The sequence below is a fragment of the Salmo salar genome, chromosome ssa04 (genome assembly GCF_905237065.1).
Source record: "Salmo salar chromosome ssa04, Ssal_v3.1, whole genome shotgun sequence".
NCBI classification, from domain to species: Eukaryota; Metazoa; Chordata; class Actinopteri; order Salmoniformes; family Salmonidae; genus Salmo; species Salmo salar.
The window spans coordinates 40975497-40995722 of NC_059445.1; the positions used below are offsets into that span (position 1 = coordinate 40975497).

Consider the following 20226-nt stretch of genomic DNA (forward strand, 5'->3'; position numbering starts at 1 on the left):
GGTAATCGTATTAGTAAGAGCTGCAATGACCTCCTTACAGGCTGTCCATCTTCCTGATCACCTTGGCAACATAGACGAACAACCGTTTTAGTTGGATACCGGGTTGTTCGCTGTAACCACAAAACAGGAAACCTCAAACCCTTGCTGGAATCACGGCCAAGAGGTTGGCGTGTACCGTAAAAGCACATTCACAGCAACAAGCTATGATAAGAAGAACTTCTGCACTTTTAGACACACAAACACCATTAACGTCACATACATAAAACACGTACAGAAACAGTTGTCCTTAAACACTGAAAAACACAGTATACTATATACACAGTATACACAGAAAAAAGTACATGGTCACATCAACATGGATAGATACAATGGACATCACAGTATACAGACATACAACGTAATGGAGAAGTTCACTCCCTCAGTTCCTTAGTCAGTACATGCAGAAACACAGTCATGCAGCACAGACCTACTATACTCCTCTAACTCCCCTGAGTGTAGGTTAGGGCCAGAGTTTGGTGTTCTGTCCAAGCGCAAGGTAAATAGGAGGGTTGATGTCATTGCGGGGGGAGAGATTACAGCGTAAGTCATGCGAGTGTTCACAGAGTTGGGTGGAGCAGACACAAAGGGCTTATCGGGGAATCATGGCCAGGGACCAGGGTTAGTTAGTGGGTCAGCACTGAGGATGAATTTGAGAGATCGATGGGATTGAGATATTGCGCTGATTCCGTGCTCAGGAATTCTTATAAATCACAATAGTAGTGAGCTTCGGAGTTTCAGTAGATCTGCGGTTAGACACTCAAGGGGAAAGAATGCTTTTCAGTCATTGTCTGTTGCTAGTGCAATGAACTCTTTGAGAGCTTAATACGTTTGCCACGTATACATAGACATGTATTCACCTGAAGAAAACAACGGCATTGGCATTACTTGACATGACTGAAAAGTTATTTCATAAACTCCTTGAGTGGGAAATTGAATAGAGGTGGGCGCCACAACACGAGATCATTCAAAAGAGCTGAAGGAGATGAAGAGACAGGGAAGGTGACAGGTAGAGAAAGAGAAAAAAGGTAGAAAAACAGAGGGACAGAGGTATCATTTACCCCGTTCTGACTTCATGTCTGAGGACCAGCAAAGGATGGAATGGGAGAGGGGAGGGAGGGACGCAATGATGGCAAGGTAGGGAAAGAGAGGGGTAGTGAGTTGACAGACAACAGTAGAATACTTAGGAGTTGGGAGGGGTGGTTAACAACAGTCTACTGTCAACAATTCTAACTTAGAATTAGTTTACAAGTACATTAGACTTACAAAATATTCTACAAATAAACACTGAGTGTAAACAACACAGAATATTAGCAGGTCAAAATACAGTACTAGACAGACACTCTGTAAATTCAAATCACCATCTGACAAAATTACACAGTTAGATCAAAACATTCAATCATTCAATCATTATTGGACAGTAGAGTTTATGGATGTTACAACTAGTTAACACTCATAAGATGAGGAATGAAGTGGAGGAACTATCACTCAGTGACCATAGGCCCTGAAACTGAACAAGTGTGTGTGATTGCCTGGACAGGACATGGATGCAAAGGTGGTGCAAGGTGAGGCAAAGGTGGAGAACCAGTGTCCAGTATGGTCAGCGCTTTAAACACTTACTTGTTCCCTCCTCCGACACCATACCCAGCCCCTCTGCCTTGTTCTGTCTCTCAAAGGCATTCAGGTCCAGGACACTGCCATGAAAAACCAACACTTTTCTAAGCATACATAGTCACCTTTAATCAAACTTCATAAGCTGTTGACTCCGTTTTCTAGTATGTATGCAAGTTCTATTCTATACTTGAGTAATTCAGGGGTGAAGACAAAAACCTGCACGTCTGCATTAGAGCCTGGACACTCAAAAAGAAGCCAACGTCCTTCTTATCCTTCAGGTATTCAAGCATTTTCTGCAAACAGATAGTGAGACCAGTCAATAACGATTATAACCTCAGGTCAGATGGACAGAGCCCACTGGGGTGACACTAACCTGTTGAACCTCAACGTTACCTCCGTTTAGGATGGAGATGCCCAGTTTAAGAGTGGAGGACACCATGCAGCCAGTCTCACCTAGATGGAGCAAAAAGTACTCTTTACCATTCTAGATGACGGGTTGAAATAATGTCTTCGTAATGTGTCGACCATGACAGGTATCCTTCAAATACACGCACTGTGACTGAGAGACGTTGACCTGTAGGGTTAGCCTGTAGGGAGCATGCATGATGTACTGTACAGGCCGTGGAAGTACCTTTGCAAGCGCTGATCATCTGCAGCACCATCTCAGCCGCCCCACGGTTGTGGAGACGGGACTGCTGGTATAGGAGCCTCTGCTTCTCCATCTCTTTTTCCTGCGATAAGAGACACAAATGCTGTGACTGTGTCCTGGCGGTCACACATCCCACCCCGCAGTCGCTCTGCATTCACACAGCTAGTTCCTAGCTGGCTAGACGTTCTCCCTAACCTCCACTGACTTACAGCCGTAAATGTTTTAATACTGTAGGCCTATAGTTTTACATGCTACACGTCACAGGCGGCAGGTGGCAGCTTCATTGGGGAGGAAGGGCTCAACGTAATGGCTGGAACGGAATAAATGGAACGGTATCAAACACATAGCTTCCATGTCATTATTATGAGCCGTCCTCCCCTCACCAGCATCCTGTGCTACATACTGTACCGGTCTACATTTGATATGGTTTCTCATTCTCAGTATCTACTCTCCGTCTCTATTTCTTTCTTGTCATTTTCCTCTCATTGTGTGGAGAAAAAAAAACGAATTCAAACCCGCATGCTTGGTGTGCTTTTTGACTCGTTTTTCCACTTTTCATTACCTTTAGATCAGCTGTCTGTCTCATTCTCTCTCCCCAGTTAATTAGTCATGGAGTCGTTACACTAGTTCTTGACGTTTGCCGACTTGAGCAAACGTTCGACTACAGCAAACAGCCCCGATGGCCTTGCATAATGCAGTGGTAGCAAATGCAAAGGGACCATACAGGATCTATTGAATAACCACAGCGTCTCCCCTGGTGTCTTAGATCACATGTTGAACTTTACACAGCCCTCAGAGTGGAGCTGTTCTGCTCAGGAATATTATGGCGGTTCTATCTAAAAACCCAAACCTCTCTTTGTCACAGAACCACATTTACTGTAATGCAGTTCAGCATATATAAGGTATAAAAACGAACCAGATCTAATATTGTAACCGACATTTTCTTTAAAACATGATTTAATTCAAACAAAATACAAACATGTTTTATCAGTATCACCACCCACAGCCTCCCACCCCCCTAACCCACCCACACCCACCCGCCGCCCGCGTATGCCTGACCATGGTCTACCCAGTAAGTGTGGGGAAGGTGCACTTGACATTACTTAGAGGGTTTCCAATCCATGGAAACAATAGGGATTTTTGGATAAGTCCTGCCTGAGGTGTAGTATACAGTTTGTCTACCAGTGAATGTGTTGTTGCTGTAACTATGTGTACACATACTGTTACTGTATGTGTCTGCCTATGTGTCTAGGAGAGTAGACTGGCTTTCACTGTAGTCTATTGGTCAATACGCTAAGTAAGTATGGAAAGGAACAACATTGATTAGTAACATTCAGTTAATAGAAATGAACGTGTTATGCCAGAGTAAGTGGGAGAGTGGAAAGAAAACATGGAACTGCCACAGACAGAGTCAGTCAAGGGTTCATTAGTTGGTTACGGTGTGAGAAACAGACAGGATCAGTTCTGTTAGAGATTCCCATCTGAGAAACAGACAGGATCAGCTCTGTTAGAGATTCCCATCTGAGAAACAGACAGGATCAGCTCTGTTAGAGATTCCCATCTGAGAAACAGACAGGATCAGCTCTGTTAGAGATTCCCATCTGAGAAACAGACAGGATCAGCTCTGTTAGAGATTCCCATCTGAGAAACAGACAGGATCAGCTCTGTTAGAGATTCCCATCTGAATCTACATGAAAGTCCATACAGTACACAAGGGGAATGAGCTGACAGTGAGAGGCTAGACTTGGGACAATGTGTAGTAGTATACATGTAGCTAACAACATGGCTAATGACCTCCTCCACTCTAAAGGTAACTATTTCCAGAATTCCTATTCATCCAAACATAACACTTACTGTATATAAATATTAAAATATACCGATATACACTACCAATATACACAATTTATTAGGTACACCCATCTACTACCGGGTCGGACCCCCCTTTGCCTCCAGAACCACCTGAATTCTTGGGGCATTGACACATTTCTCAATTGGTATCAAGGGACCTAACGTGCGCCAGGAAAACATTCCCCACACAATTACCCCATCCTGCCTGGTACCATATAATATACGATATAAAGGTAATGCCGCATACGCCAAACCCTGACTCTGCTTGGTCCGTCGAATCCCAGTTCCTGTTGCGTCATGCTGATGGCAATCTTTTTCCACTCCTCAATTGTCCTGTGTTGCTGATCGCGTGCCCACTGGAGCCTCTTCTTCTTGTTTTTAGATGATAGGACTGGAACCAGGTGTGGTAGTCTGTTGCAATAGCCCATCCGTGACAAGGACCGATGAGTTGTGCGTTCCGAGATGCCGTTCTACAAACCACTTGTTGCACTGCGCCTATATTTGCCTGTTTGTGGCCTGCATGTAAGCTTGCACAATTCTTGCCATTCTCCTTCGACCTCTCATCAACAAGCTATTTTTGCCACAGGACTGGCGATGACTGGATGTTTTTTGTTTGTCGTTTCATTCTCTGGAAAACTCTAGAAAATGCCGTGCGTGAAAAGCCCAAGAGTCCGGTCGTTTCTGAGATACTGGAACCGGCGCGCCTGGCACCGACGATCCTACCACGCTCAAAGTCACTTAGGTCACTCGTTTTGCCCATTCTAACGTTCAATCGAACACTAACTGAATGCCTTGATGCCTGTCTGCCTGCTTTATATAGCAAGCCACGTTACTCACTGTCTGTAGGAGCGAATCATTTTCGTGAAACAGGGTGGTGTACCTAACAAACTGGCCATAGAGTGTATATACGAATTATGGAAAATGTCATTTGTATTTCTGGCGAAAAAAAATGGAGGAGCCATTATATCTTGACAACATTAATTTGACCCATGTAAACACATTCTGCCTGCCAAAATGAAGGAATACACATCAGTGGAACTTTGTGCTTAGCAGGTAGGTCGATGCTTTAGGAGGGTCCACATGATTTTTGTATGGTCTACAGCAGGGTTGCTGAACTGACTGACGAATTTGGCCCGCAGGTGGTTTCTGAGCAAACATTTTTAATATATATACATATAGTATTTATATTTTGTTGTTGTTGGACATAAAAAAACTGTAAAAACACCAGGAAATCAGCTCCAAGTGATTTTAATTTTGGAAATCTGTTCCCAAGTATTCCCACGCATAATAGAGAGACGTGATCATATACAAATGTAAGCAAAGTTTGAAATGATTGTTTTAGTCCAATATTATATCTGTTTGGGCTTCTTTCAATCAATTTGCAGCCTAAAAATTATTAGTAATTATGTTCCACCCCCCCCAACCATCCACTCAATAATTGTTTTTCCTGCGGCAGAATCTAGTTGATGATCCCTGGTCTACAGAATGTGTTTTTTTTCCGGATCACTTTGTCATGCAACATCTCCAGAATGTTAACCACGATGTTAACCACAATGGCAAGGTACAATCCAGAAACATTTGGGTTGACGCAAAACACACATAAGGAGAAAGAGGGACCGAACAGATAAAACATTTTGATGAAGCAACACACATACAGTAGAAAGAGAGACGAAACAGACAGGAGAGACAGAAGAAAGACATGTGGATGCGGGCTGATGTGCAGTGAATGATGTGGTCACTCGATGCGTTGAGAGCTACCGCTCCAGTGTCTCCCCGGTCCCCTGTCCCTGGTCGCCCCATACCAGTTCTGTCTGTCGCACCTCAAAGGACATCTCATCCTCAGCCCCTTCCTCCACCTCCTCTCCCCCTTCGTCCTCCTCACCAATGTGGCAGCTCTACAACACAAAGAAAATGAAAAAAAAAACATGACATACTGTAAACAAAACAACACATTAACATACAAATAACCATAACACGCTAAAAAGTTACCTCCTAAAATGTAATTCAAACAGAAAGATAACTCACCTTTGCCATAATATCAGCGTATGCCATATATAGGTAATCTGTATCAAGTTTACTGTAACAAAAGAGAAGGAACAGAGGCTTAGGCAACATATCAAAGGTGGAGATGTGTTGAATTCAATCCAAAAGCTGCTCAACTAAAATACTTGAGGGAGAAAAGGAGTCCCACCTCTTTTCTGTGAGAGCAGTACGGCTGAAATGCAAAATGAGCTGGTGAAGGGGGTCTGGCTTGGTCTCCGTCTCTTCCTCCTCCTCTCCTTCCTGCTCCATGGCTTTCTGTGTTAGAGAAAGAAATGTGGGAGTAAAACTATAGGAGGAAACTCGCAGATCCTGAAATCCTCAAAAGGTGAATCAAGCATGCGGCGGCAGAGCTTACAGACAAGTCGTCTATCATTCTGTCCTCAAAGGAGTAGCCCTCAGTATGGATCCAGTTGCGTTTGTACCCTTCCAAGAACATATTGGAAGCTCTATGCCTGTGAGTCAGACAGAAAAATGATGTTAGTATCTGTATTTTACTTGTGGCTGTGTGTTACTAACTATACAGTGGCACCAAAAGTTTAACAAAAGTGTTGATAGGGGACAGAATGCGGTCAATTGGCATATATATTACTCCTACAGAATTTCCACGTGGGCGAGGATATTGGAAATTTTACCATAGCCAATTGAATGATAACTTGTTTTAACTAGGAAAGAAGAATTTATAACCAACTTTTTCCAACATAACACAGGTATAGCAGATCCCCTTATTGTATGGGACACTTTTAAATGTACATTTGGAGGCCATGCAATTCAGTACCCATCTCTAAAACAAAAGCAATTTGGGTCGAAAGAGTCCATAGGAAAATGGAGGGACTAACAGTACAGTAACAGTACAAACAGCAATAAAAACTGTACAATAGAGGCTCAGAATAAGTTAGAGGGAAAACAAAAAGAAATGGAGGAACTTATTCAAGAAAGATCAAGTGAATATACACTACCGTTCAAAAGTTTGGGGTCACTTAGAAATGTTCTTGTTTTTGAAAGAAAAGCAAATCTTTTGTCCATTAAAATAACATCAAATCGATCAGAAATACAGTGTAGACATAGTAAATTACTATTGTAGCTGGAAACTGCTGATTTGTAATGTATGCCTATCTACATAGGCGTACAGAGGCCCATTATCACCAACCATCACTCCTGTGTTCCAATGGCACGTTGTGTTAGCTAATCCAAGTTTCTCATTTTAAAAGGCTAATTTATCATTAGAAAACCTTTTTACAATTATGTTAGCACAGCTGAAAACTGTTGTTCTGATTAAAGAAGCAATAAAACTGGCCTTCTTTAGACTAGTTGAGTTTCTGGAGCATCAGCATTTGTGGGTTAGATTACAGGCTCAAAATGGCCAGAAGCAAAGTACTTTTTTCTGAAACTCGTCAGTCTATTCTTGTTCTGAGAAATGAAGGCTATTCGATGCAAGAAATTGCCAAGAAACTGAAGGTATACCAAACCTTTTTTGATATACTCAGACGATTGATATACTCAGAGGACCGTTATGTTTTAACCACTCCTAAATAAATGGTAGATTATCGGACGCTCAACAAGAAGGTCTGCTTTCATTATTACTGAAACAGGATCCAAGTGGTAAATAAAGATCTAGTCCATTTAAAAAAATTAGAGTAAAATGCTTGGCGCATAGAATTAAAAAAGTATTGTCGGATATTATTAATACTAATCCGACAGGTTTTTTACATGGACGATACATTGGAGATAATATAAGACAAGCACTGGAAACAATAGAACACTATGAAACATCTGGGAAACAATGCCTGGTATTCATAGCTGACTTTGAAAAGGCTTTTGATAAAGTCCAACTGGAGTTTATATATAAATGCCTGGAATATTTCAATTTTGGAGAATCTCTTATAAAATGGGTTAAAAGTTATGTATAGTAACCCTAGGTGTAAAATAGTAAATAATGGCTACTTCTAAGAAAGTTTTAAACTGTCAAGAGGAGTAAAACAAGGTTGTCCACTATCGGCATATCTATTTATTATTGCCAACGAAATGTTAGCTGTTAAAATCAGATCCAACAATAATATTAAGGGGTTAGAAACCCAGGGCTTAAAAACAAAGGTGTCGTTGTATGCTGATGATTCATATTTTCTTTAAATACACAATTTGGATCCATACACAGCCTCATAGAGGATCTAGATACTTTTTCTAACCTCTCTGGATTAAGTGTACTATATTACGTATTGGATCACTAAAAAATACAACTTTTACATTACCGTGTAGTTTACCAATAAAATTGTCTGTCGGGGATGTGGATATTCTCGGTATACATATCCCGAAAGAAAGAAATTATCTTACGCCAATAAATGTTAATCAAAAGTCAGCAAAAATAGATAAGATCTTGCTACCATGGAAAGGAAAATACCTGTCTATTTGCGGGAAAATCTCCCTGATTAACTCCTTAGTCATTTCCCAGTTTACCCATTTGCTTATGGACTTGCCACCACCTAGTGACCCGTTTTTGAAATTATATGAGCAAAAAAATATTCCATTTTATTTGGAATGGCAAGCAAGACAAAATTAAAAGGGCCTATTTATATAATGAATATGAATTCGGAGGGCAGAAATGATTAAATATTAAAGCATTAGACCGCTCACTAAAGGCGTCAGTCATACAAAAGTTATAATTCAATCCAAACTGGTTCTCTGGCAAATTAGTAAGAATGTCTCCCCCATGTTTAAGAATGGCCTTTTCCCTTTATTCAGATTACAACCTCTCACTTTCATTTATTTGAGAACGATAAAAAATATTGTTATTTTTAAAACAAGCCATAGAAAGTTGGTTGCAATTTCAGTTTAATCAACCAGAAAAGACAGAACAAATAATACAACAAATATTGTGGATACTCAAATATAAAAGAAACATAATTGTTTTATGACATTTTTTTTTTTTAATAATCTTTGTAAATTATATCATAAATAGGAATGGTGGAGTTATGTCACACATGCAGCTAACAAAAATATATGGACATTTTTCCTTTACCCAAAATTACAATCAACTAATTGCAACATTACCGCAAAAATGGAGAGGAAAGTGGAAAAAGTAAGGAACTTGTCTGTCGGCCCGGCATTAAAGACCAAAATTTGTTAAATAAAATTGTGATAAATTAAAATATGTACCAGTTTCATTTAAGGACCAAAAAATTAAACAGCTGTACCATATAGATTGCAAAATAGTTGGAAAGAGATTTTCGATGTATCGATTCCATGGAACGTGGTTTATGAAATGATACGAAAAACGACACCGGATTCAAAACTTTTTCAATTGAAATGATTATACAACATTCGTGCAACCAATAGAATGTTTATATAAATAAATAAATTACCATATATATATATATATATATATATATATATATTATATTATATATATGGGATACAAGCTTCCCAGCTCTGCAGATTTTGCTGCAAACAGACAGAGTCATTAGATCATTTGTTTTGGTACTGTCCATATGTAGCTAGTTTTTGGTCGCAGGTTCAGGAATGGCTGAAGAATTGCAACATTTACCTGGAGCCAACTCTGCAGATAGCAAAACTGGGTGATATGAAAAGTCATAGTCAATTGATCAATAATAATCTTTCAGCAAAAATGTTTATCTTTAATTTACAATCTGTAGAAACTATGAAAATAGAAAGGTTCAGAACTTTTGTGAAGCATCACAGCGCAGTTGAAAAATATACGAAAAATAGAAATACAATATGGATGGTATTAAGACATAGATGGGAGGAGTTGAATGGAGCTGAAAGGTGGGACAAAAACAAACTAAATATAACTATTGTAAAATAGATTGTGTCCGTAAATGTATATATGTATAAGATAGAAGTAGAAGCCTAAGTGTTGTTGTTCATTATTTTACTTCAATTAGGGGAGGGGGTGGTAGGGTTATTGGAAAATATATTTTAAAAAGATGTCTGTACATACATACATACATACATACATACATACATACATACATACATACATACATACATACATACATACATACATACATACATACATACATACATACATACATTGAGGGAAAAAAGTATTTGATCCCCTGCTGATTTTGTACGTTTGCCCACTGACAAAGAAATGATCAGTCTATAATTTTAATGGTAGGTTTATTTGAACAGTGAGAGACAGAATAACAACAACAAAAATCCAGAAAAACGCATGTCAAAAATTGTATAAATTGATTTGCATTTTAATGAGGGAAATAAGTATTTGACCCCCTCTCAATCAGAAAGATTTCTGGCTCCCAGGTGTCTTTTATACAGGTAACGAGCTGAGATTAGGAGCACACTCTTAAAGGGAGTGCTCCTAACCGCAGCTTGTTACCTGTAAAAAAGACACCTGTCCACAGAAGCAATCAATCAATCAGATTCCAAACTCTCCACCATGGCCAAGACCAAAGAGCTCTCCAAGGATGTCAGGGACAAGATTGTAGACCTACACAAGGCTGGAATGGGCTACAAGACCATCGCCAAGCAGCTTGGTGAGAAGGTGACAACAGTTTGTGCGATTATTCGCAAATGGAAGAAACACAAAAGAACTGTCAAACTCCTCGGCCTGGGGCTCCATGCAAGATCTCACCTCGTGAAGTTGCAATGATCATGAGAACGGTGAGGAATCAGCCCAGAACTACATGGGAGGATCTTGTCAATGATCTCAAGGCTGCTGGGACCATAGTCACCAAGAAAACAATTGGTAACACATTACGCCGTGAAGGACTGAAATCCTGCAGCGCCCGCAAGGTCCCCCTGCTCAAGAAAGCACATATACATGCACGTCTGAAGTTTGCCAATGAACATCTGAATGACTCAGAGGACAACTGGGTGAAAGTGTTGTGGTCAGATGAGACCAAAATGGAGCTCTTTGGCATCAACTCAACCCGCCGTGTTTGGAGGAGGAGGAATGCTGCCTATGACCCCAAGAACACAATCCCCATCGTCAAACATGGAGGAGGTGGAAACATTATGCTTTGGGGGTGTTTTTATGCTAAGGGGGCAGGACAACTTCACCGCATCAAAGGGACAATGGACGGGGCCATGTACCGTCAAATCTTGGATGAGAACCTCCTTACCTCAGCCAGGGCATTGAAAATTGGTCGTGGGTGGGTATTCAGCATGACAATGACCCAAAACACATGGCCAAGGCAACAAAGGAGTGGCTCAAGAAGAAGCACATTAAGGTCCTGGAGTGGCCTAGCCAGTCTCCAGACCTTAATCCCATAGAAAATCTGTGGATGGAGCTGAAGGTTCGAGTTACCATACGTCAGCCTCGAAACCTTAATGACTTGGAGAAGATCTGCAAAGAGGAGTGGGACAAAATCCCTCCTGAGATGTGTGCAAACCTGGTGGCCAACTACAAGAAACGTCTGACCTCTGTTTTTGCCAACAAGGGTTTTGCCACCAAGTACTAAGTCATGTTTTGCAGAGGGGTCAAATACTTATTTCCCTCATTAAAATGCAAATCATTTTATAACATTTTTGACATGCGTTGTTTTGGATTTTTGTTGTTGTTATTCTGTCTCTCACTGTTCAAATAAACCTACCATTAAAATTATAGACTGATCATTTCTTTGTCAGTGGGCAAATGTACAAAATCAGCAGGGGATCAAATACTTTTTTCCCTCACTGTACATACATACATACATACATACATACATACATACTATATAGTTGAAGTCGGAAGTTTACATACACCTTAGCCAAATACATTTAAACTCAGTTGTTCACAATCCCTGACATTTAATCCTAGTAAAAAATTCCTGTCTTGGGTCAGTTAGGATCACCACTTTATTTTAAGAATCTGAAATGTCAGAATAATAGTAGAGAAAATGATTTATTTCAGCTTTTATTTCTTTCATCACATTCTCAGTGGGTCAGAAGTTTACATACACTCAATTAGTATTTGGTAGCATTGCCTTTAAATTGTTTAACTTGGGTCAAACGTGTTGGGTAGCCTTCCACAAGCTTCCCACAATAAGTTGGGTGAATTTTGGCTCATTCCTCCTGACAGAGCTGGTGTAACTGAGTCAGGTTTGTAGGCCTCCTTGCTTGCACACGCCTTTTCAGTTCTGCCCACAAATGTTCTATAGGATTGAGGTCAGGGCTTTGTGATGGCCACTCCAATACCTTGACTTTGTTGTCCTTAATTTTGCCACAACTTTGGAAGTATGCTTGGGGTCATTGTCCATTTGGAAGACCCTTTTGTGACCAAGCTTTAACTTCCTGACTGATGTCTTGAGATGTTGCTTCAATATATCCACATAATTTTCCTGCCTCATGATGTCATCGGTTTTGTGAAGTGCACCAGTCCCTCCTGCAGCAAAGCACCCCCACAACATGACGCTGCCACCCCCGTGCTTCACGGTTGGGATGGTGTTCTTCGGCTTGCAAGCCTCCCCTTTTTCCTCCAAACATAACGATGGTCATTATGGCCAAACAATTCTATTTTTGTTTCATCAGACCAGAGGACATTTCTCCAAAAATAATGATCTTTGTCCCCATGTGCAGTTGCAAACCGTAGTCTGGCATTTTTATGGCGGTTTTGGAGCACTGGCTTCTTCCTTGCTGAGCGGCCCTTCAGGTTATGTTGATATAGGACTCGCTTTACTGTGGATATAGATACTTTTGTACCCGTTTCCTCAAGCATCTTCACAAGGTCCTTTGCTGTTGTTCTGGGATTGATTTGCACTTTTCGCACCAAAGTACGTTCATCTCTAGGAGACAGAACGCGTCTCCTTCCTGAGCGGTATGACGGCTGCATGGTCCCATGGGGTTTATACTTGCATACTATTGTTTGTACAGATGAACGTGGTACCTTCACGCTTTTGGAAATTGCTCCCAAGGATGAACTAGACTTGTGGAGGTCTACCATTTTTTTTCTGAGGTCTTGGCTGATTTCTTTAGATTTTCCAATTATGTCAAGCAAAGAGGCACTGAGTTTGAAGGTAGGCCTTGAAATACATCCACAGGTACATCTCCAATTGACTGAAATTATGTCAATTAGCCTATCAGAAGCTTCTAAAGCCATGACATCATTTTCTGGAATTTTCCAAGCTGTTTAAAAGGCACAGTCAACTTAGTGTACTTGGAATTGTGATACAGTGAATTATAAGTGAAATAATCTGTCTGTAAACAATTGTTGGAAAAATTACTTGTGTCATGCACAAAGTAGATGTCCTAACCGACTTGCCAAAACTATAGTTTGTTAACAAGAAATTTGTGGAGTGGTTGAAAAACGAGTTTTAATGAGTGTTTGTAAACGTAATAAGTGTTTGTAAACTTCCGACTTCAACTGTATATATACACAGTTGAAGTCGGAAGTTTACATACATTTAGGTTGGAGTCATTAAAACTGCCAAGTTCTCATTTACAACTGCGACCTGGACAAGATAAAGCAAAGCAGTGCGACACAAACAACAACACAGAGTTACACATGGAATAAACAAACGTAGAGTCAATAACACAATAGAAAAAAAGTATATATACAGTGTGTGCAAATGAGGTAAGATAAGGGAGGTAAGGCAATAAATAGGCCATAGTGGCGAAATAATAATTACAATTTAGCAATTAAACACTGGAGTGATAGATGTGCAGAAGATGAATGTGCAAGTAGAGATACTGGGGTGCAAAGGAGCAACAACAAAAAAATAACAGTATGGGGATGAGGTAGTTGGATGGGCTGTTTACAGGTGCAGTGATCTGTGAGCTGCTCTGACAGCTGGTGCTTAAAGTTAGTGAGGGAGATGAGTCTCCAGCTTCAACTGTAAATATATATATATATATATATATATATATATATATATATATACACACACACACAGTATATATTTTCTACATTGTAGAACAATAGAGAAGACATCAAAACTATGAAATAACACATATAGAATCATGTAGTAACCAAAAAAAAAGTGTTAAACAATAAATATATTTTAAATATATTTTAGATTTTAGATTCTTCAAAGTAGCCACCCTTTGCCTTGATGACAGCTTTGCACACTCTTGGCATTCTCTCAACATATATGCTCTTAATGTTCATCTATGTTCTTAATATGTTGTTAATGTTTTGTACACGCTGTGTATATGTGTTTGAATACAAGACTGTGGTAGTCTCTCTGACCTGGGTAGGTTGTAGAGTGGCGTCATCCTAAAGCAGGCAACCACAGCCTTGCGTCTCTGCTTGGACAGCAGCTTGTGCCACACCATCTTTTTGGATTTGAAGGGGTGCTCCGTCTAAGTGAGAGAAGAAAGAACAGAGAAACGGCACCACTGACATCATGCCATGTGTGTCAAGTAGGATTATATTGATACTGTAGGATTATAGGGACGCTGTAGGATTATATTGATACTGTAGGATTATAGGGACGCTGTAGGATTATATTGATGCTGTAGGATTATATTGATGCTTTAGGATTATATTGGTACTGTAGGATTATATTGGTGCTGTAGGATTATATTGGTGCTGTAGGATTATATTGATGCTGTAGGATTATATTGATGCTGTAGGATTATATTGACGCTGTAGGATTATAGGGACGCTGTAGGATTATATTGATACTGTAGGATTATATTGATGCTGTAGGATTATACTGATGCTGTAGGATTATACTGATGCTGTAGGATTATATTGATGCTGTAGGATTATATTGATGCTGTAGGATTATACTGATGCTGTAGGATTATACTGATGCTGTAGGATTATATTGATGATGAAGGATTGAACATGGGTGTATTACTCTACTCACCACCTCAATGTGATAGAGCACAGCTGACACCTCCTGCACCCTCTTCACCACTTTCTCTGGAGCGTCAGCATCCTCAGCCTTCCCTGCCATCTCCTTATACAGGGACATCTGCCAGCGCATGGACGGGTTCTCCACCTGGACACAACACACACACACACTGCAGCAACACACACTGCAGCTGGGGGAGCACACACTGCAGCTGGGGGAACACCATGTATCACTTTACTGTACCAACCCACTCCATCTTACCTTGCCTTGAAGATGCAGGTTGTTTTGCAAGAACTCCCTTACTTCCTCATCAGTGTCCCTCTGGAAGAAAATGTTTAGATATTTATTTTGGGAACAATTTCTTTGTCGAGATATACAGCCCTATGGTCCGGCACAGAAGACTAGTCTACATGGTTACTATGGCAGAGTTATTCAAGACAGCCGAGGGCACACTACCAACGAGTATCGGATCTTGGCCAGGTTGATAAGCTCATGATCAGCAGGGGAGCACATGTTGAGGCCGATGGGGAGCATCTTTTTCAGGGCAGCCACAATAAGTGACGTCTGCACCGAGTAACGGTCTCCCCGTCTCTTCTTCTTGGTACGCTCCACGTCTGAGCCACCAGCCTGGAGAACATAAGGAGGGACCAAGGCGTTACGCATGTCTTCCTCATACATACGGTTGGCGCCACACCCACTATGCGGGGGCACTGTACCACGTATCAATTAACACTGCTTAGCATTGAACCCATGACAGCACTGATTCAATGTCACAACACGCATTATTCCCAGCTTGCTACCTGTATTCCAGTGGACATGTGACCACTGCTTCTCATTTGAATGACCTGTTGAGTTAGACAGTGTCCCCCTACCTGTTCACCCGGACAGTAGCTATCACAATAGCAATAATTAACACCCTGTAATATCAAGAGCCATGGACTCCTCTCTGAACCCTTGAGTCTAGGTCACTTCCCGTACATTACCATATCCTTCAGTGTTTGCTGCGCGTGGACAAGCAATGTACTGAATGAGCAACCTACGGATACCCAGAATGAGGGCTACATCTCAGCACCATAATGATCCGAATCTCTGGTTGGTAAAGGGGAGGGGAATGTGAGAATGTAATACTGTATTGAGAAGGACTGGGAGGGGGGGGGCTGGGGTGGAAGGTGATGGGGTTGGGGGACGACAACTGAAAGGAAATCATTCTAATCTGTAGGACAGGAAATCAGTCAAACTGCACAGATAAAAACATGCTTACAACACACACACACACACACACACACATTACGTCCACATGAAAAAATCATCCAGCATTCGATGGAAACACTGGTGAAAAACAACCTTCTACGGTATGTTTCTCAGGTGGGTTTGGCACCAGCAGAACTAGGTGAAGAACGAATACGTTACATGGTGTCGGAGAGTAACAGAAGCTCCTGTTGAAAACACACATAACTATTTGCTGTTAGTAGCATCATGTTGATGGGAACTACAATCAGACTAATGGTGTTAGCTACCAACTAGCAAATCACACAAGCCAACCAAATGTCCGTGGGATACGTCCCGTCGCCCCTGTGCTCTCCTCCCGCACTCCTGTGCTGTTTCTGTGAGGGAACATTGTCTGTTGTCTGCCCTCTCTGACGTCCCCAGCAAGCTTGTATGCGCGTGTCATTCAGCAGGCTGAGGACGGCCAAAGGAGTGAAGATAACGGAGGACCCCACAGTAATGGCCGCCCCACAAAACAGGAGAGGATGCAAAGCCCATAGAGATCCTATTAAATTAGTATTCTAACTGCTACTTCTATGGCAAAGTCGCTACGAACAGAGAATGTGTCGTAGATAAACGCACTGAAGGACTAAGGGAATCTGCAGTGGTGAAAAGTGAGAACAATGTGTTACAGTGATCTGCTCTATGCATCTGCATCTCAGAGTACGCCCCTTCATGCCGAAAAAAAGTGCACCTAGCTTTTCCCCGTTACGTTTCCCTGTGAGTGTGAGTGGTAGGAGTGTTTCAAAGCCACTGATAAGTCCAGGCAGATTCAACCGCTTCTCCAAACCAGTACTTCAATGCAAGGAGTGTGTTACGAATAAGGCTGGTTTAGAGGAAGGTGGGTGTGATGGTTTTAAGGGAGATTTTAGAAGACAGGTTTGATTAAAATAGAATGAGGTGAGGTAAAGTCACATCGGGCATATTCTACATAGGGTAGTATAGAGCTCGTTCCAGAGACCTGCTTCAGTCCTGTTAAATATAGTGTCAGGTCAGGGTTAAAGTGGGACAGGTGGGTGGGTGGAGACTGACTGGCGGATAATGATAAAGCTCAGCCATGGTCTGACACGGCAGTTAAAGGGAGTCAGTGCTGAGAACAGAGAGGGGGGGCTAACAGCATCCCCTTGTGGAGGGAGCTTGATCACAAACGCTATAGACCAACCAACCTTCAACAGAAAAGTAAAGACATGACTCCAACCCAACTACAATCAACTAAGTGCAAACTCATTGGCAGGATGATGGCACTCTGCTCCCACTGCTGCTTTGGGCAGGCCTAGTGCGGAGCCTAGTGTCATGAGCCCGACTCTAAGGCAGAGTACTTTCATCAAGCGCCTCCAGACTCCCTCCGTCACACACTGGCAGGACTGAGGGTGGCCCACGGTGGCCCGGCCCTTCGTCCAATAGTGTTGTATCAGTATGCTGCATGTCTGCTTTTTTTTTTATCTGGCCATTTCTACTGTGCCCGTCACACACACTCGGTCACACAAGTGTGCTTATGAATGTAATTCTATGCAGATGACCAGTAAATGTTTTATGAGAGACTAAGAGTATGTCACCGTCTAAATATGGGAACACAAGCCTGTCCCCAGTGTCGTCGACAGGGTAACTGGATCCAAAGCATATCAGTGACGCATGTAAGTCAATACAGACCAACTGTTTTCTATTTCTGTGTGTCATAGTGCAGATATAAACATGTGAAATGCTGGACCCAGTTTCGTCCCATTGGTGTTGCAGTAGAGTGCGAAACACGTAGCTAGTTACTGAGTGGACATGCACACCTGTCTCTATATACAAAGTATTTGGCTGCTAGTTGTGTGTGGGTGTTGTATTGGAACACGCTAGAAGCGTGGTTGTGGTGTCCCGGTGTGCCAGTGTGTCGGAGGGGTTGATGAAAAGCCCCTCAAAGTGAGGTGCCATGCGGTCAGCACAGTGGTCGTGCAGAAACAAAAGTCTAACCTCTGAGTCGCTGCCCTGGAAACCCAGCATCAACACAGAAAAAGAGGACAAGGGACAGTCAAAGAGAGAACACTTAACACACCTGCTAACGTTTCAATACTCGACCGCTCTACTGACATATACACGGCCTAATCTTATAGATTAGGATCGTATGCTTCTCTTAGTCCTCAAACGGAGAGAGAGAGAGAGAGAGAGAGAGGCAAAGGCCGGCATGAAAAACGGCTGAAAAGTTGGCAAAATGATCTAGCAAAAAGAAAAATATATACATTTTTAAAAGGTTTCCAATATACAATACCTGCTGAAGATGTCGTAGGGAAAAGACTTGAAAGAAGAGCCTTTTCTGTAGGGTTATTGTCAGTGATGATACAGCATTGTGCTATGCAGATATCAAGTACACAGTTTTTAAAAAGATACACCCGATTTGTATAGGTAAATTAAACCCAACATGGTTAGCTCCAATAGGCTAGGAGAAGATCAATGAATGAATTGACAATTAAGTACGTGAGACATCTTTTTTTTTTTTTTTTGCTGCTGCTGCTGAAACATTTGAAAGCAAATGACGCAGGACGTGAAACGAAACGCCGGCGTAAATGATGACCTCATTTATGATCGACGTTTCAGAAATTCATAGTCTTCCCAAATCCGCTGACATCAGTCTAACATGTCACATCACCTCAACGCTGAAGGTAACTGAACGGCTCTTTAACCCCAGATGGTCTCACCTTGCTCATCTTGCTCTTGCTGTCAGCAGTGAGGAAAGACATGTTATTAATCTCATTCATCACCACAAAGTTCTGCTCCTCTCGCTTGAAGTTCTACAGAGACACAAGAAAGAGAAAGATAATAATAATAATAATAATAATAATAACAGATTGGGTTTATATAGCACCAACTAGACCTCAAAGAGCTTTACACAGTAAGGGGGAAACTCACCTCATCCACCACCAATGTGTGGCACTCACCTGGGTGACGCATGGCAACCATTTTGTGCCAGAACGCTCACCACACATCAGCTTGCATGGTTTGCGCGGTAAGGAGCGATATATGCCAATTAGGAATGATTAGGTGGCCATGATGGAAATGGGGCCAGGTCAGGAATTTAACCAGGACTCCGGAGTTAACGCCCCTACTCTTACGAAAAGCGCCATGGGATTTTTAATGACCACAGAGAGTCAGGACACCCGTTTAACGTCCCATCCGAAAGACGGCACCCTACGCAGGGCAACGTCCCCTTCACTGCCCTGGGGAATTGGGATTCGATCATTTTAAGACCAGAGAGAAGTGTGCCCCCTACTGGCCCTCCAACACCACTTCCAGCAGCATCTGGTCTCCCATCTAGGAACCGATCAGGACCAACCCTGCTTAGCTTCAGAGGCAAGCCGGCAGTGGGATGCAGGGTGGTATGCTGCTGGTGATATGACAGAAAAAGTTGTCACATTTCAACCATTTACTCACATGAGATTTGGACCAGAAGATGAAGACCTCTCCAACCATTCTGAAGAGCTCCTCTGCATCTGGGTCCGGGCATGTCAACCACCTCGCCCTGCAAATGGAGGACATCTCTTTAAGGTTCTAGTGACCGAGAGACCGCCAACACCACAACACACATGTAGGCAAAGACAACTGGCAGGGGGAATGGCTTCTGACATGGACTGTTAGCGTACAGTAGAATAGTGGCTATGATAGGGTGTACATTTCTAAAGAAAAAACATGACTGGCCACTAGTTTGCCTGTGTGCTGTACCTGTTATTGTCCACATAGCGGATGAGGAGAGGGTAGAGGGCGTATAGGTCCCTGCAGAGCACAGCAAACTCATCCCTGATGGTGCCCTCCTCCTCGTCCCCCTCGGCCTTCCCCTCCATACGCAGGTGGTCCTCCTCGGCCACCACCTTCCCTGTCCTCTTCTTCAGCTTCTCCATGGTGGGGATGAAATGGGACTTGAGCATCTCTGGCCTGGCCCTGCTCACAATAGGCTGGGAGAAGACTAGGGATAGAAGAGGAGTGGCCATGGTGAGATGGCAAGAAAACACACACAGACAGGCATAGTACACACATAGCATT

The 20226-nt window shown here is 42.0% G+C and overlaps 1 protein-coding gene across 13 annotated transcripts in view; it reads right to left on the reverse strand.

The window, feature by feature from the left end:
• ryr1a (ryanodine receptor 1a (skeletal)) overlaps positions 1-20226 on the reverse strand; it is a 70874-nt gene that overhangs the window by 14795 nt on the left and 35853 nt on the right. For 3 of the 13 annotated variants that reach the window (XM_014196262.2, XM_014196258.2, XM_014196257.2), the window contains 17 exons: positions 19909-20149; positions 19621-19708; positions 18888-18980; positions 18166-18180; positions 15400-15570; positions 15205-15264; positions 14956-15090; positions 14331-14443; positions 6546-6642; positions 6339-6445; positions 6173-6224; positions 5950-6042; positions 2282-2381; positions 2024-2103; positions 1867-1943; positions 1657-1730; positions 1098-1115 (listed from right to left, as the gene is read on the reverse strand). In XM_014196262.2, coding sequence (XP_014051737.2) covers positions 1098-1115; positions 1657-1730; positions 1867-1943; positions 2024-2103; positions 2282-2381; positions 5950-6042; positions 6173-6224; positions 6339-6445; positions 6546-6642; positions 14331-14443; positions 14956-15090; positions 15205-15264; positions 15400-15570; positions 18166-18180; positions 18888-18980; positions 19621-19708; positions 19909-20149 — 1614 coding nt within the window. The remainder of the gene's footprint in view (positions 1-1097; positions 1116-1656; positions 1731-1866; positions 1944-2023; positions 2104-2281; positions 2382-5949; positions 6043-6172; positions 6225-6338; positions 6446-6545; positions 6643-14330; positions 14444-14955; positions 15091-15204; positions 15265-15399; positions 15571-18165; positions 18181-18887; positions 18981-19620; positions 19709-19908; positions 20150-20226) is intronic. The other 10 variants (XM_014196268.2, XM_014196263.2, XM_014196260.2 and 7 more) reach the window with 6 other exon arrangements.